General features: G+C 41.0%; 1 protein-coding gene across 5 annotated transcripts in view; it reads right to left on the bottom strand.

Moving 5' to 3' along the window:
- Positions 1–16,323, bottom strand: part of iqsec3a (IQ motif and Sec7 domain ArfGEF 3a) — a 96,735-nt gene that overhangs the window by 33,782 nt on the left and 46,630 nt on the right. For 4 of the 5 annotated variants that reach the window (XM_034862978.1, XM_034862981.1, XM_034862979.1 and 1 more), the window contains one exon: positions 4,797–6,085. In XM_034862978.1, the coding sequence (XP_034718869.1) occupies positions 4,797–6,085 (1,289 nt within the window). Of the gene's footprint in view, positions 1–4,796; positions 6,086–15,453; positions 16,315–16,323 lie in introns of those variants that run through there. The other variant, XM_034862982.1, reaches the window with a different exon arrangement.

The following is a 16,323-nucleotide window of genomic DNA, read 5'->3' on the forward strand; positions in this document are numbered from 1 at the left end:
ACACACAGTATATATATATAGTGTATATATTTTGAGTAAATATATTTAAATTGTAATTTCTCTATTTTAAAATCAGCTGAGCTAGTCTACAATCTTTACATGTACCACCTGCACAACAACTGCAGAAGAAAAATTATAAATGCTTTCCCTGTTTGCCATCTGGATTATGGAGTTTGTAATTATGTGCTGGGTCATTTAGCACCAAGGGCAGATTGTTAATACAGGCGAGGTTTGTGTATGCACAAACAAACAAGCACAAACCTGTACATGCACTGAGATTTTTGCAGAGCTCTCTCCTTCTGGCACCAGGTTATTATCCCTCTCGAGGAGCTGGGCAGACTATGCTGATGTGCTGTGTTAATTAGCCTTCACTGACATATGTATTCAGACCGGCCTTTCTCCTGCTCTCAGTCTCTCTTCACACTTACGCTATCACCTACTCATCTCTTCTGCCACCTTTTATTTGATTCATGAAGCTCTGATGGTGCTCCATTTTCATGCATGATGGGGAGGCGATCTGAATCCGCCATGAGCTGCTCTGATGTTGATGCTTTCAAAGGCGTCTACTATGTCTAACCCGCTAGTGTAAAACGGGCAAGCCATACATAAAAAAAGAGAAATATACTCAGGAATGTGTCATTAATGTTACACCTCCCCAAACTGTCTGCCTTTAAGGTTTGGTATCAGCTCCCTTGTGTGATGCCAGTGTCCTTGACACACTCTCCCCTCACATAATGGAGTCATCGTTATTCCATTCACACAGGTGGGGACTTTATTAAGTGGTGTCTCTCTCTCTCTCTCTCTCTCTCTCAATATGTACCTTCCCTATACTTTTTGGTATAGTCTACACTTAATTTTCATCGCCCACTGTAACCTTTTATTCTTGTGCATGCCGTTTCTCTCTCTCTCTCTCTCTCTCTCTCTCTCTCTCTCTCTCTCTCACACACACACACACACACACACACACACACACACTTTAATTTATTTTCTCCCCACACCCCTTGCTGAAGTGGTGCATGGACCACCTGCTGCAAGACAAACTTCGGCTCCCACTCACACACTACTTTGCCTATGCTTTGTGCAATGTGTGTGAGCCTTTTGTCCGCAAGATCAAGCAATACCCAAGTTATAGTCCAAAGCAAACAGCTGTGTTTAAGATGCAAAGGCTACAACAGCACAGGTATTAGCGGGAGGGTATGAACTGGTGGAACTAATTAGCCTCAAGCTTGATTGCCCTCTCTCTATATTTTTTTTGCTCTACCTTACTTCCCTTCCCTCTCTCTCTCTCTTCCCTTGTAGCCAATTTATTAAAAAAGGCAACTTATCTTTCAAGGTGTTTGATCAGGGAAATGAGAAGAGGGGATTGCAAATAGATAGAAAAGCCTGTGAAACTTGTACTTTCCTGAAAACCGAGAGCCTTGATTTAACAGTCATGACAAATATGTACAGTCCTCACGTCCTCTTGACAGATATGTCATTAAGAGTGTTTCAATCTGAAGAAACAGATCAATGCGACAGTCAAACATCCTCTGCCAGCCACTCCAGCTTCTGTTCAGAGAGACACTGTGAAAGTGGACATGTCTGAAAAACTATTGTTTTTATTAGGAACGGCAGGGATTTTGTACGAAGACTATCTATATTGGTAGGGTGGACTTTCATGACAGTAAGCACATAACCAGTATGTCCTCTGCACATGTAAAGTAACATGGAACAGATAGTTCAGTACAGAAACTTTGTTTGGAAGGCAAGAGTATTGATGCCAGGGTTTAAGTCTCAACTCATACCTTGGATTATCCACTCAATATGTGATCACAGGAATTTTAAGATACTTTTTAGGCCTTTATCATTTGATAGAACAGTTTTTAGGCACGAAAGGGGGAGGGGGAATGACATGCGGCAAAGGGCCGCAGGTCAGAAGTGACGTCCCTCCTTGCCTTTGAAAATGGAAAAATATCTCCTACTCACTTCATAACTCACTTTTAGGCCGTTCATTTTTTTCTTTTGTGTATTTTGTTCATTTCCCCGTTCTGATTATTCCCTCTCCAGTAACTGCACAGCTCGTTCCTGCTCCTCGTGTTTTCAGTGTCACGCTCCAGCATTGAGTCAAAGTTAATCGGCTTTATTGTGCACTTTTATTGAGCTGAAGAGCTCGGCAGTGAGCAAAAAGATAATGTCTGTTCATGAACTCCAATCTTCTAAATTTATATGAGATGGCTTAATTGGGGCAATATCTTAACAAAATTGTGTAGTGGTTTTGCACCCAAGGGAACACAATGCATTTTCTATCAAAGCGGGATATTTTGGAAAGCAAGGAGAGCTTCTACAGAAATGGCTGAGGTGGCAGGGACAAAGGAAACTTGGATTGAAATGTTAACACATTTTTCATTCCAGTTCCCAAGGGGCTGGTTCATGCAGCGCTGACGGAACTTTTAATTACATTCACAACTCGCAGTAGAATGACTAATGAGAATTTTAGGCTTTGTGGATCGTTGCCACAATGTATTTGGATTCACACCTCATGTGTTCCAACTAATTGTTAACCAGCAACTCCATCAGTTGTCGAGTGAGTTTTAATATATGTGAGTAAGTTATGTGAGTGATATGTGAGTGAGTGAAAAGCTAATAAAGCATATGGCAAATCTCCTCACTTAAAGATTCCTTCCAAGTCTGCTGCTGGCTGCTTAGCACATTGTCAGGAGGCGTGTGGTTGCAAACATTTCTAAAAGGAGAATATAAGGTGTTAAACAAATAAAAGCTGTTTTAAGGGGAAAGCCAATCAAATCAACTCCCACATTAGATGTACCTCTGCCTTTATAGCTGGGATTAAATGTTAATATAAATGTACCATATACATTATGTAATATGTAAAGTTATTTTGTAGTGCTTCTATGAATATGTAATGTATTTTTTTTATTATCATAACTAGCTGGAAGTCCTAATCAACCAAGCATTCCATTTTATTTTTAACCACAAAACCCCCCCCCCTATCTGTCGCTGTCATGTAACCCCCTTGCACCTGTCTGGAGCACGTCCTGGAAGGTTTTTTCTTGGTTTCGACTTTGTCACTCTTCACTTGGCAGCGGGGGAAATATGAATTCCCAAAGACTGAAAAGCTGCAACCAGCAAACATAAACAAGCTTTTCAAGCCAGACATGTTTTTCTTCTGCTGACAACTTGGGAAGCCACAGAGGAAAATGCAGTGGGAGTTGGGTAGTAGTAGTATACAAGAGTAGCCTGTATCGCTGTGGGCTCTTGGAATTTACAACGAAATTAAAAACAGCATACCTGACAACAATGTCAGATTAATTAGCATTAAGTCCTTATTTAAGAAAAGAATAAAAGCAGGGACTGTCCAATTATAGCTGAGCTAGCCCCAGCTGGTCTGTCAAGGTTTTTATTCATTCATTTATTTACTTTTTATTTTTAAGATGGTTTTTTGAGGCCTAAGATTTACAGGAAAGAGGGGAGAGATAGAGGGGATGACCCCGGTGGTCGTCAAGGACACAGCCTACATGGGCGCACAGTGGCGATGGGAATCACCAGAGGCTTCACAATACAATATCATCACGATACAATATTTTTGTGATTTTTAATATTCTGTGATATATTGCAATATATTTCCTCACCCCTAGCACACACTGAACTGGGTTTTTTTTTTACATGTTTAAGCAGTGGGCATGTAGATAGAGCAATAGCCGACTTGGTTTAGAGAGTGGTGTCTTTTTTGTCTAGGCCTACACAAGAACAAACATGCTTAACATGGATTAAACAGAGTGTTTGCATACTATTACTGAATCTGCCATCATTAGCATGTCCTAAATATTGGCTTACTCGCTACAGTAGTAAACGAGCATTACTTCCAACATCAAGGAGCATATCATTATCTTACTAATTTGCTAGCTTAGCTGCTTGTGGACAGGTTGTGTTACAATAAAAAGCCATTTTCACAAATAATACATCCAATGGTAGTATGTACCCATTATCAGAGTTTAAATGAACAATAGCAGCCTAACGTTGTTATGTTTGCACAAAATAACAAACTTACAGTACACTACAATACAAGAATAATCCTGTTTATTCACATTATTCAAGTCTCTTGTTAATCAACTGGCGAGGAAGCTGATTTTTTCATCAAAAAAACATTGACATTGACATTGCTCTAGCCTCAGTCATTTAGCACTACATTTCCTTCATTTTTGTTCTCTTCTCTTACAAATAAATCTCCACACAGCTCAGTCTCAATAATTCATCCTCTCTCTTTCTTGTCGTCCCAGTCTGATTTGTCTTTCTGAGACGAAAAAAGACACCTCGGATCTAGCTTGGGAGTTGTTCTTTCAGCATTAGGGGATCAGTGAGGAAAAGTGCTTTTCTTTGCTTGTTTGAGTCCAGAGCCCCCATCAAACTTCCTATACTTATACCAAACTATCCTATACGTAGGAGGTGTGGAGGTACAGACAGTTTTATAAATCTCACTGTCCATACAGTATTCTTTCCAAATGTCCACTGTCTTTTTTTTCTTTTCTTTTTTTAGAGTGTAACGCTGAATTAATACTCCCAAATTATTTCTAAATGCCATGAAATTCCCAGACTGGATTTGCCATCTGATCATATGTGTGTTTTAATACATCATTACAGAATATATATGTGTCAAAAATCTCTTTGGGATCATTCAGTTTGTGTTTCAGTGCAGTTAACAGTGGCTAAGCACTCAGCTTTTAGAAGTGGTACCACTAAAGGCCTGATTTAAATGTTTAGATCAGGATCAACAAAAGAAGAAAAATGCAGTGGCTACTCACACATTGAAGAGATTGAGGCCAATGCGGTAGAGGCGTTTACGCATGACATCAGTGGACAGCGTGGGTGATTTACAGCTGGCGGGGTTCTCACAGTGGTAGCGTGGCAGGCTGAGGATCATGGCCTGCAGTGCCTCCTTGGACGAGGCTTCAGATGTGGAGCGTGCCTCTGTGGACGCGCTGCTGCTGCTCATCTGCTCTGAGCTGTTATCTGCGGTCTCGGAGCCGCACCGCTTGACCTCCAGCGGCTCCACCTTGGGCGAGCTCCCCAGCAGCGGGAAAGTTGCGTGAGGAGGCTCTGTGGGTGGCGGTACCACCACCACAACCTCATCTGGGCTTTGAGGAGCAGCCATTTTATCCAGAGGGGTTAGGGGAGGCTGCTCTTCCTCCTCAAGCTCTTCTTCACTTGGAGGAGGAGCAGGAAATTCAACATCCTGCTCGTCTTCTTCAAACTCTGATTCTGGGGGCGGTGGGGGCTCTTGTGGGGGCGGGGGGGGATCTATGGGTTCAGCTGGGAGCTCTTCAGGGGGAGGAGGGGGTTCTTGTGGGAGGCCAGGAGCAATGGAGGCTGGAGTGGAGTTTGTTGTTGTGGAAGTAGACGTGACAGTAGTGGCTTCTCCTACTTGTTGGACGCAGCTTCCGAGGGTGACAGTGGACGATTCTATGACTGAGGATGAAACAAGGAAGTTCTGGCTGTCAAACTGCACCGTCACATCCCGGAACGCCATCATCAGCTTGCTTGCACTTCTTGACAGGTCACTTGGGTCTACTGGGCCTTGATGAATCGCTGTCTCCCCCACACCACCTCCGTCTCCTCCGCCTCCACCTCCTCCTGCTGCTGCGGCTGCTGCTGCTGCGGCTGCTGCTGCACTGAAGGAGTCGGCGGTGAACTGATAAGTGCCGCCTTCTTGCAGTGAGCACATGGTCTTCAGGCTCCAGTTGCTGAGTGCGTCATCAATAGACTTTGCCAATGATTGAACCTGTTCAGTGAATGAGTCTTCCAGGTCGGTCAGGGTGCCACCAACTGTGGCAGGCAGAGACGGCGAGCGCACCAATGGGATGCCTGTCAAGTTGCAGCCTTCTGCCAGAGCCCTTTCAGCAGAGAAACCTTCCGTGTTTTGCACACGGACCTTGCGCAGGGAGATGCGTCGAGGCAGACGACTCTCTAGCAGCGAATTGCGGATCTTCTCAAAGTTCTTGCTGAGCTGGTACTGGCGGAAGGCAGTCTGGATCTTGCAGGCAGCACGGCGGGAGATGAGGTGGCCACCGTATTTGTGCTCTAACATTTCGATCTAAAAAAATAGAAGAAAGAAGGATAGAAAAGGAAAATAATGAATTACTGGAATTTCTGCAATTATTGATCAATTATTTCTGGACTCAATCATATATAACAATTACGGCTGCATACTGATTGGGAAATTGCTGACCAACCACAAGATACACACAGCTAGGTAAAACAAAACATTGCAGCAGATTTCCATAATCCTATGTATCACAGATGCTGTTATTTGTGAAAAGGTCACTAGAGGTGTTTTAACATTTTTCTTATTCTCTTGCCTGTCGCTGGGGTGCATGGAAGATGAATATGGTGTATGAGTTGAAAAGCAGTGTGAAAAACGGTGTGGGTGGGAAATGAATGAGCTAGGAATGGGATAATTGTACAGGGAAAATAAAAAAAAACATTAAAATCCAAGGAGATGAAATGAGTTGTAAAGTCCAATTTTTGGAAGTTTTAGGCAAAATCCGAATATTAAAGTACTCCATATTCAAATGATAATTTCCTCCCATGGCTCAGTAATTATATTTTGCAAGCTGGCCTTGCAATGTGTGTACTGAAACTACATAGAGTTTGGTCAAAGCCACATTTCAAAAGATAGAACACAGTAAAAGCTGACTCATGGCATTTGGACCAACGTTCATTTCCTCGGCAGATAAAACTCATAATCTCTACAAATTCCATAGAGAGGTCCTGCAACCAACTTTAAATTGTCTGAAACTGAACAAGCCATTAATCTTGCCTGTGAAAAATTGCTCAAATGCTGTGGGAAATAGATAGAGATATAATATAGCAATCCTCATCTGTCTGCAGCTCAAACACTAGATGAGACCTCTTTGAGTTTCCCAGAACAATCAGGGGTGGGTATCTTTGGAAGTGCCTACAAAGCACTCTTATCTCCTCCAGTCACTCCGAAATTCTTTTCATTTAGAATAAATCAATGAATATAACTCTTTCTCTGTTCTAAATGTATCAAGGGCATGAGTGTGGAGGAGGATTGAGCTTTGAAGGAATACAAAGGAACATATAATTTTAGAAAAGAAAAGAAATGTATACAAATTCTAAACATGCTGCATAAAAACTGCAATAGCATCGCATAGCATTTCAATCTCGGAAACAGAAATCCTAGCTTTTCCCTCCCTAATGCTTTCTTTAGGAGCTCTATCAGGGTGACATGAACGTGACGAATAATGTGGTCCAAGTGAAATATCCCTCCTGTAAATTTAAATGCAATTGAACAAACGTTACCGTGGTCACAAAAGATCATAATGGGACTTTCAGCTGCTAATCTCCTTTCTCTTTAGTACTAGACATAGTCACCCAACCACCTCCTGATAGGCTATAATGCCTCGAGGGTTTGCAATTTGTGATAAGATGTTAGTTCAACAAGATGCAGCCTCTGCTGCTGTCACTAGAGGAAGAGAATCACATACAAAGCTCTTTACAAAAATGGAATGACACTCAAAATCCATCTTATCTACTCCATTTACATTTCACTGCAGAGCCTTTGCGAGCAAAGTGAGACGTATTGAGAATATTAAGGTACTTTCTGAATAGCTGCTTGGGAGCTCTACTGTATCTGCTGATGGCGACTTCTCAATTGCTATCAACTCATGAAGACTGGCTGAACTCAGCCTGAATATTCATCACTTTTTAATCTGGATTGTTCTGTGACTGCACTGGGTGCACTCTTGAAATGACAAGGTTAGCCTTATCGCCGTGACTGCACTCCAAAATGTTTTTTGTGTTTTTTTTTTTTTAAAGACAGGCACAGAGGTAATATGATTGACCCCATTACTCAGAAAGGTGTCCCTCAAAACAAATTCTGCAAAGAGTTCCACTGCAGAGGTGCCCTTGGACGAGAGAAACGGCCGTCACTGTGGCTGCGTTTGATTAAATGTGGCAGTGGAGTTTGTTTGTTTTGCCTTTTGCGTAGGCAGGGTTGGGGATGATAAATAAAGCATTTAGGTCACATTGCTTTCTTTATCAGTGTGTATCTGATACACTTTGCCATTCATATTACAGCCACCAGGATAAACTGGGACAAATAAAGGAAGGAAGCATGAAAGGAGGAAGGTAGTAAGAGAAGTGGAAAGAATTTCCTGGCATTTGAGCAAAGAATTTTCTGGGACCAGAGATGAGCCAGTGTAGTGGTTGTACTACTGTTGTGTAGGCCTGCACGATTGTGGGAAAAATATGAATCATGATTTTTTTTGCTTAGAATTGATATCACGATTCTCTGCCACGATTTTTTTGACCACAACAAAACAAAACAAATTGGCAGTACCAAACAGATTTATTTTGGCACCTATAGCACATTGTTCAACACCACAAGCCTGTAAACACAGATGCCTCAATGAAAAGAAGGGAGATCACTGCAGCGCCTATTTTATACAGTCTATGTTTATTGCTTACGGAATAAAATAGTAGCGTTTGCGATGCAAACGGCCTGTAAAATTAAATGAGAATCAAACAAATAAAAACATAAAAATCAAATTAATTTACAACTTAAATAGTGATCAGGGTGAATCTATTTTATAACTAATTGTGCTGGCCTACTGTGGTGAAACTAACAATTTATAATATCGTGATAACTTACGAATGTGCTGTATGTCAATGATTTACTCTGTTTTAGCTCGGTTTTGGTCTCTTCCAACTCCTTAAGGAAATAACTGGCACCTTAGCTGCTAAATGCTCTACTTTTCTCTCCAGCTAGCCACTAACTGTGGCCATGAACAGCTACAGCTGAAAACAACGCTATGAGACTGGGGAGAGTGAACCAGTACAATTGCCGGCTAAACAGTGAGCTGAAACTCAGTACCGAGCTCCATAAAGCCGAGGGGAACTGCCAAATCGGGTGATCAACCTCTGTAGGTTCATCGCAATAAGCAATGCCTCTCACATTATATGTTGTTTTTACATTTTCATAGCTACACTTCCCCTATTGGGAAAAGCTGGACTGCAGGTGGATACTGGGTGACTGTCGGGCATTTGAAATGTTTTGATAATCATGGTAATAAGAGTAATATTTATAGCCAAAATAATGGAAGCATAAAAGTAAGATACCTACACATCAGTTGGGACATGTCCACTGTACAGAGAACTACATGTAAAACAGTGGAAGGAAAAGAAAAAGCAAAAAAGATGGATAAACAGAGCACTAAAAGAATAAGAAATGCATTGTGGGTAGGGTAAGACGATATGTAAAGAGGCGATGAGACGGATGACCGTGCCAATAGTGGCACTGCTGAAAATCCCCCTGTTAGACAACTGTCAGTTCTACCTCTGATCACTTTACTAAGCATTGATGGTGAGAGACTATTCCGGAGACGCTGGGCTTTGAGAGGACAATGATGGCACTGCTCTGTTCCATCAGGGTCTCTAAATCGATTTTGACGGGCAGATCAGCAACATGCTGACCTCATGTTCCCCTTTGAACAAGCAGGGAAAACAAAACAGTGCAACGTGGTACGACACTGCAGTGTGCAGTTTTACATCCAGTATATACATAGAAATGCAAGATACTACTTAGAGGAGAGGTAATTCTTCTATGATTTAAATATTCTATGAATATTTAAAATCAAGGACATAAAAAGGAGCATGGATCTCTGAAATGGGAAGTCAAATAGGCTACAGTTCATATACAAAAATGGAGGTTTAATATGAGAATAGAAATTTGAGGTAATGATCACATTGAAATAAAAACATTGACTCAAATTTGAGTTGCAGAAGCAAATGCTGACTTGAGCATCAGATAGTGATGGTGGACAACGTGACTTGAAATATGGGACTTTTTCTGTCTATAAATGAAATATTAATATCTAAAGGGTCTGTGAAAGAAATGTGTTTTAGTCTGGACATTTTTGTGCTTTAAATGGAGATGCGTCTCAAGACAAAAAGGTCAACCGAAAGTACAATACACAGCATGTTTTTTTGGTTGATTTCTAGAAGCAGAGTTATTATAGTTATTTCGAGTCATGCACCATGAATAGTGTCCTCCTTCTTTTGGAGCATCAGAAAATAATTTAGCTTGGCTCTGTCTGTCTACCTTCCAGCACCACTAAAGCTCACTCATTGGTATGTTATTTCTTGTGTGTTAAAATAAAAAACTAGGTTGTGGTTTTACAGAGTGTTACAGACTGATCTCACGAAATGGCGTATGAATGACATGCCAATTTGTATGCCATTATTGGCGTTAGTGTTTTCAAGGCGCATACTCACTTTTTAGTGTGTTTAGCAACGCCATTTTCATTGACTTACATTGCCTTGCAATAGCATGTGAATTTACGCCGTAGCGAGTAGTATGTAAGGGCAAATAGGCTAACAGGTTGGTCGGGGTGGTGGATGGGTAAAACACAGGAATTTCACCCAGGAGACCAAGCATTGTGTCCCGCGTGTCACGTTTCCTAAACTCAATCCTCAGTTTCTTTTTTTTTACTAAAGCCAACTTTTTTCTTTTCCCAAACCCAACCCACACGTCGCGTTTCCTAAACTCTTAGTTTCTTCTCATTAACACAGCAAGTGGCTTGTATGTTTACGTTCGCTGTATACAGCGTAGAAATACACTCTGATAGCTCAAAATGCGTACCTATAACACTCCACTCGCCTTAAGAAAGTCAGCGTGTATGAATACGCAAAGTCATGATGTCATGTTGGTTAGAGCTTCCCCATTTTCAGCCTTTCTCCTCAGCGAAGCAATCCGTCTCCTTGCTGTAGCTTCGAATGAAGAATAGTGGTATTGATCTTCTCAGCCAACTCCACAAGAAAGCTAGTAGGTGTAGCTCACAAAATGTCGCACTATTCTTATAAAAGAGAAATCAATGCCGCAGCAACATGACAACATTGCTGTCAACTGAATAAGCTATTTAAAAACTGTTTTGGAGGTACAGGTTTTTTAGACAGCAACAATTTAAGATAAATTGCTATTTGAAATGGTAAAATTCCTAGAATCACCAGTCACATTACACCCCAGTCTCATGGCAGTTTGTGTAATGGTCACGTTATTTATTCTATTGAGTTGTTGAAGAGGTCACATTAAAGTATTTCAATGGTAAGCCTATTTCGTGATCACAGAACAATTACAGTAGCGACTAAAATTGAAAAGCTGGAAATCCGCGCAGGGAGGTTGGTTGCGGGGGGGGGGGATGGGGGTGCCGACAACACGGGACATTCAACACGGAGACTAGGAATCATGTCCCGCATGTTGCAGTTCATTCTGTTTTTTTTTCTAGCGACAACCATCCCGTTGTTGTGGCCGGCATGTGGCATTTCATTTCTCCCCGTTGTGGAATCCTCCAGAGACCGCGGATCGTGTCCTGGCATAACTTGTTGTCACCGTCCGGCGTTTGGCATTTTCCCCGTTGTTGCGTTCCTGCGCCCGGGGACTGCGTCCCACGTGTGGGAATCCGTCCAGTTGTCGCCGGCGTGTGGTGTTTCATTTCCCCGTTGTTGCGTCCCCAAAAGACTGTGGATCGTGTTGCAGCGTGGGTTGTTGTCACAGTCCTGTGTGTGGCGTTTCATTGCCCCGTTGTTGCGTCCCCTAGAGACACCCAGTGTCATGGCAGTCCGTGAAATGGTCAACTTGGAAAATTGTGACATGTACACAAAATAAATGAGAAAATTGTGACACGGATCGATAAATCAAAATAACGAGATCATTTCACGAACTGGCTTGAGACCAGGTTGCACATTAACACTAAGCACAGCCCTTTCTATGTATTAATTTATGACTATAGCCATAAATCTATCAGAAGCCTACCAAAATGTGCGGGTCTCTCTCCTTAAATGTGCAAGAAAAGACTTTGAGTAAAACAGGAGATCATCCGATCTCACATGCCGCAGAAATAAGTGGGAAAATGCATATGGCACGAATATTAGCCTTCATGCTCATGCACACTGTCTTACAGCACAGAAAAATCTGCATGATTAATGTGATGATTATATAACAGCCAAACTGGAGCACAGCTAATGCTGACTCTATTACCGAATGAGGGTGACAATAAAAGACTTGATGTCATCAGAGGATGGGGATCCGTTAAGCTGAGACATCCTTGACCAAAGCCAGTCACTGAAAAAGGTCAGTGGCTACTGAAAGACTAATTGTGACGCATAAAAATGACTGAATGACTCCTCTCACTCAAAAAAGCAACAACCTATTGAACAGTGTCATCACATTTGCTAATAAATACCATTTTTGAATCAGCAGTTTTATGAAAAGCTTCTAAACAAACTGAACTAGCCCTGTTTGATGTCACCTGAACATTTAAGTGTATTATAAGTAAATACAAGCCCTCATATGTAAATCTTCCCTGTTGGATGTTTCACTTTAAGGGAGATAAATGCCTTTTGCCATTTGTCATGGGCACCCTAATTACTCCCGCAGAGATCATCAGCAATTACAGAGCAGGAGCAGTCGTTTAAAATCATGATGCATCACCTATCACTTCATCATCCCATTAAACAAAAGGCTTTGCAGTCAGCAAAGAACCTGAACCGGCATCACTTACTTTTACAACATCTCTCTGTTTGATGAACATCTTTTAAAGCTTCTGAACACCCACACAGGTGATTTCAGTTTTTCTGGCTGATTTGAACTTCTGCACAGGGTGAAGGAGAGCTGAAGCTTTCATGGTAATTTAAACTGCGTTTACATGTGGGCGGCTATTTTCATAAATGGACATTTCAACCTCAGTTGTTTCAAAAATAACATGCACGTCTGTCAGTTTTCAGTAAAGTGTTCATTTACGTGTACATATGCCATCAATGCCGTCAGGAGCATGCCAAACCTGTAGGTGGCTTTGTAACGAGAAACTCAAGCCCACGGTAGCCAATCAGAATCCCAAAAGTACAAACAGCAACGAGTCACTTCCTCTCTCTTCTCTTCCTCACTTTCTTGGCTGCCTAAACCTCTGTTTGTCTCAGTTTACATGCAAATATGCATACAAAGATTTCAAAAATCTCATCTGGTCAGAGCTTTTAGAAATACTAATTTATAGAGGCATAGGCACAAAGGGCAAAAACAAACAAATGTCTCAGTTTGTCAAAATAGTCCTGTATGTTTAAAAAGGGCCTTAGTGGCTCACAAATGTTCATCTACCAATAAGATTATTAAAGTCTCATTTGTCCTGCTGTAACAGGTGCAACAAAGCTAACAACAGACTCAGGAACATGTCAATTAGTCTAAACACACCCACAGTCCTGGGAAGAGGTCCAATCAGCCAGGTTAACTCAAAACACCCGTGTGGGTGTTCTGAGCTTTTAAGTAAATTTGTCTCTAAGGAAGAAACGGTGTTGTGTTCCTATGGCGTTGACTGAGAGAGTTCAAATAGACTCGGAGCAAATGACAATGCAGATAGCAAGTGAGTCAGAGAAACACTGGGTAACTTAACAATTCAAAAGGAATTCAGATTGTATTGTAAAATGACATTTATTTCTGTTGGGATTTATTTAGTAGATCACTTTAACTATATAGTTGACGTAAGGTTTACCCAGCGTACTCGCTAGTAGCAGTGGTTGCCTTTGTTCAGCTCAGCCTCGGAATTCTGAGCTCACCAGAAGCTCCAATTATTTCTAATATTTACCTGCAGTATCTGTTTTTTTCCTGTTGTCCCTGTATGTTTATGGATCGCATTCATCCAGCCCTGGGACATGCACACATTGTTTTTTAATTTGCTCAAAATTTGCCTTAAATGTGAGAGATTGATAAAAATACCGTACATATCAACTTGGATGAACCATTGTTGTACTTCATTACTTATAATTTAGGCAGGAATGACATCTACATTCAGAGATTAAACAAGGACGGAGACTTTGACATCAATTCTACATTTTGTTCTAGCTCCCCACGGACTATTCATTCATTTTGATGTAACATTTGTGTTTTTATCAACAGCCATACTAATAAACATTTCCATTTGAAAATATTATTTGCTACTCTTGAAGATAACATACATTTTTGAGAAAGAAGGTCAAAGAGTGTATTGACGCCACTTGTTTTCTCATTAATCCTTAGTGTGTAAAAATATATTATTTTATTATAAGAATTGTTATAAGTGCATTTGAGATTTTAGAAAAAAATGTAACTGCCCATGGCATGAAATAACATGTTCATTTACTAGCTTTCTACTATAGGGCATCATCTAAAATCATTGAAATTTTACATTTAAACCAATTTTACCACAAAAAAAAAAAATGGTTTAAAGCTCAGGTTGAAGGGATTTATCACTCAAACACTTTGTCATGATTTTCCTCCCCTGCAATCAAGGCATCGCCCAACAGATCCAATTACTCTGACATTGATCTGTAGATGCATCAAGCCCCTGCACCCCCAGCTGTACAGACAGAAGATCAATCTAGCTGATCGTGTATCTCCAGCATTGTTGACAGAGAGATAGTGGGAGATGGGGGACTTTGAGAAGAGATTAAAGGCGTGAGAACGTAGGTGGGAGGTAGACATAGGTTAGGAGCTGAGGTTAATAGAACCCTTAGTATCGAATAGGGAAGCAATGAGTGAGAAAATTAAGTCAAAACTGAGTGAAAATGGAGCCGACAGAGAGTGAAATGAAGCAACCATCTCACTTAGGTATTTGTTTCAACTGCTGCTTGGAAGATGTGTTTTAGTAAACATCTGCCATAGTGCTTCAGGAGCATTTTTTCTGGCTAACTAAATTGAAAATGTTGACACGGAAGAACACAATCCCAACGACTCTGACAGTGTCACCTCTGAATAGATTTATCTTCACGGGCTGTGGATGGTGCCCAGGGGCTGAGAAACACTTAACACCAGAGTGACTCTGCGTTGTTGATGAAGTGTGCTTGAATGGGCCAAAGCATTTACTGACTGTAATGGAAGTCAAGACTTAAGGGAGGAAGGTCAGCAACCTCTGTGCCTCATAAAGAAATCAATTAATCCATAAAAATAGCAAAATCTGACAAAAGAACATGTATGATGTGTAATTGTTCTATTTACGGCTTCAACTAACCAGAACCATTGTCGATTAAGCTCACTCGAACTTCAAAAACACTGGATCCTACATTTCCCATAATGCAACATAACAGCATTTCCTTAGACCTTTTGCTGTCTCCTAAATGCCCACACAAACCCCAAACCTCAAACTTGCAATGCAAACAGTCTGTTTAACATTTCAGGTCTCAAGCCCAAAACCGGTTACCCTGACATTATACAACTGCTTTAACAGGCTATGTTGTACTCCTTGTGACTAGTAAACTGAACTTTGTGTATAAAAAAAATAAAAAATAAAAAGTGGAGTGCCCCTTTAAACTATGATCGATTATAAAAATGTTGATGCTCTTATCTCCATGGAAACCTAACTGATTAGGAGCACACAGAGAGTCCCACAAGTAAGACCCAAACTGCTGCCTTACCTGGTTGAAGATCCATTGACTGAAGAATGTTGGTTAGTTGGATGATAATGCGCGATGATAACAGATGGTTTGATGGTTCTTGAAATGGAGATGATTATGTAATGATTTCCAAGCCCCCTGATGAACAGCATGATAAGAACAGAAACATGAGAACATGAAAATGCGTGTTTGAATACAGTCACAGTTCATAGACGTATCCGTTTCAGGCCAAATCGGTTAACCGGCTGTAAAAAGATGAGAACGGATGATAGGCACATGTTTTTATTCTTCATAGAAGTGGGGGCTTTTCATCATCCAAAAAGGGTCTCATGAAGCAGCAGAGAAAAGAATAATTAAAAGGCTTTTCATTCATGCACATTCAAACGCAACTTGTTGCACATCCAGTACTCTTTCTTTTACCCTGATGTATGACTACGTATGCATCATTGCCAAAAGAATACAGTGTATAGCTTAATGTACATGAGTTGCTTTACTTTCAGATACCACAAAGCAGTAAAATACCTGGGGATAAATAATGTAGTACTTATACGTTCACAATCCAACTCTGGTGAAAGATGAAAGCCATGTGAGGATGTTGATGAAATAATGACATGGCAATAATAATGGTTCACGATGATGAAGAAAAGGAAGCTCGTCATCAGTTGATAGTTTGGAAAGTCTAAAAGTGCCAATAGGGATCAATACGACAAACAATGAAAAATATAAAAAATAAATACAAATCTCATCAAACACCAGCTTCTCTCCCAAACCATAAGTCTTCCTCCTCAGACAGAAACATAACAAACGTGTCAGACCACAAGACGTACAAAACACACAAGCCAAGTTACTGTACCTGCCGCCCTCCCGCTCCCTCATCCAAACAACACACCC

The sequence above is a fragment of the Etheostoma cragini genome, chromosome 23 (assembly GCF_013103735.1).
Source record: "Etheostoma cragini isolate CJK2018 chromosome 23, CSU_Ecrag_1.0, whole genome shotgun sequence".
Lineage (NCBI taxonomy): Eukaryota > Metazoa > Chordata > Actinopteri > Perciformes > Percidae > Etheostoma > Etheostoma cragini.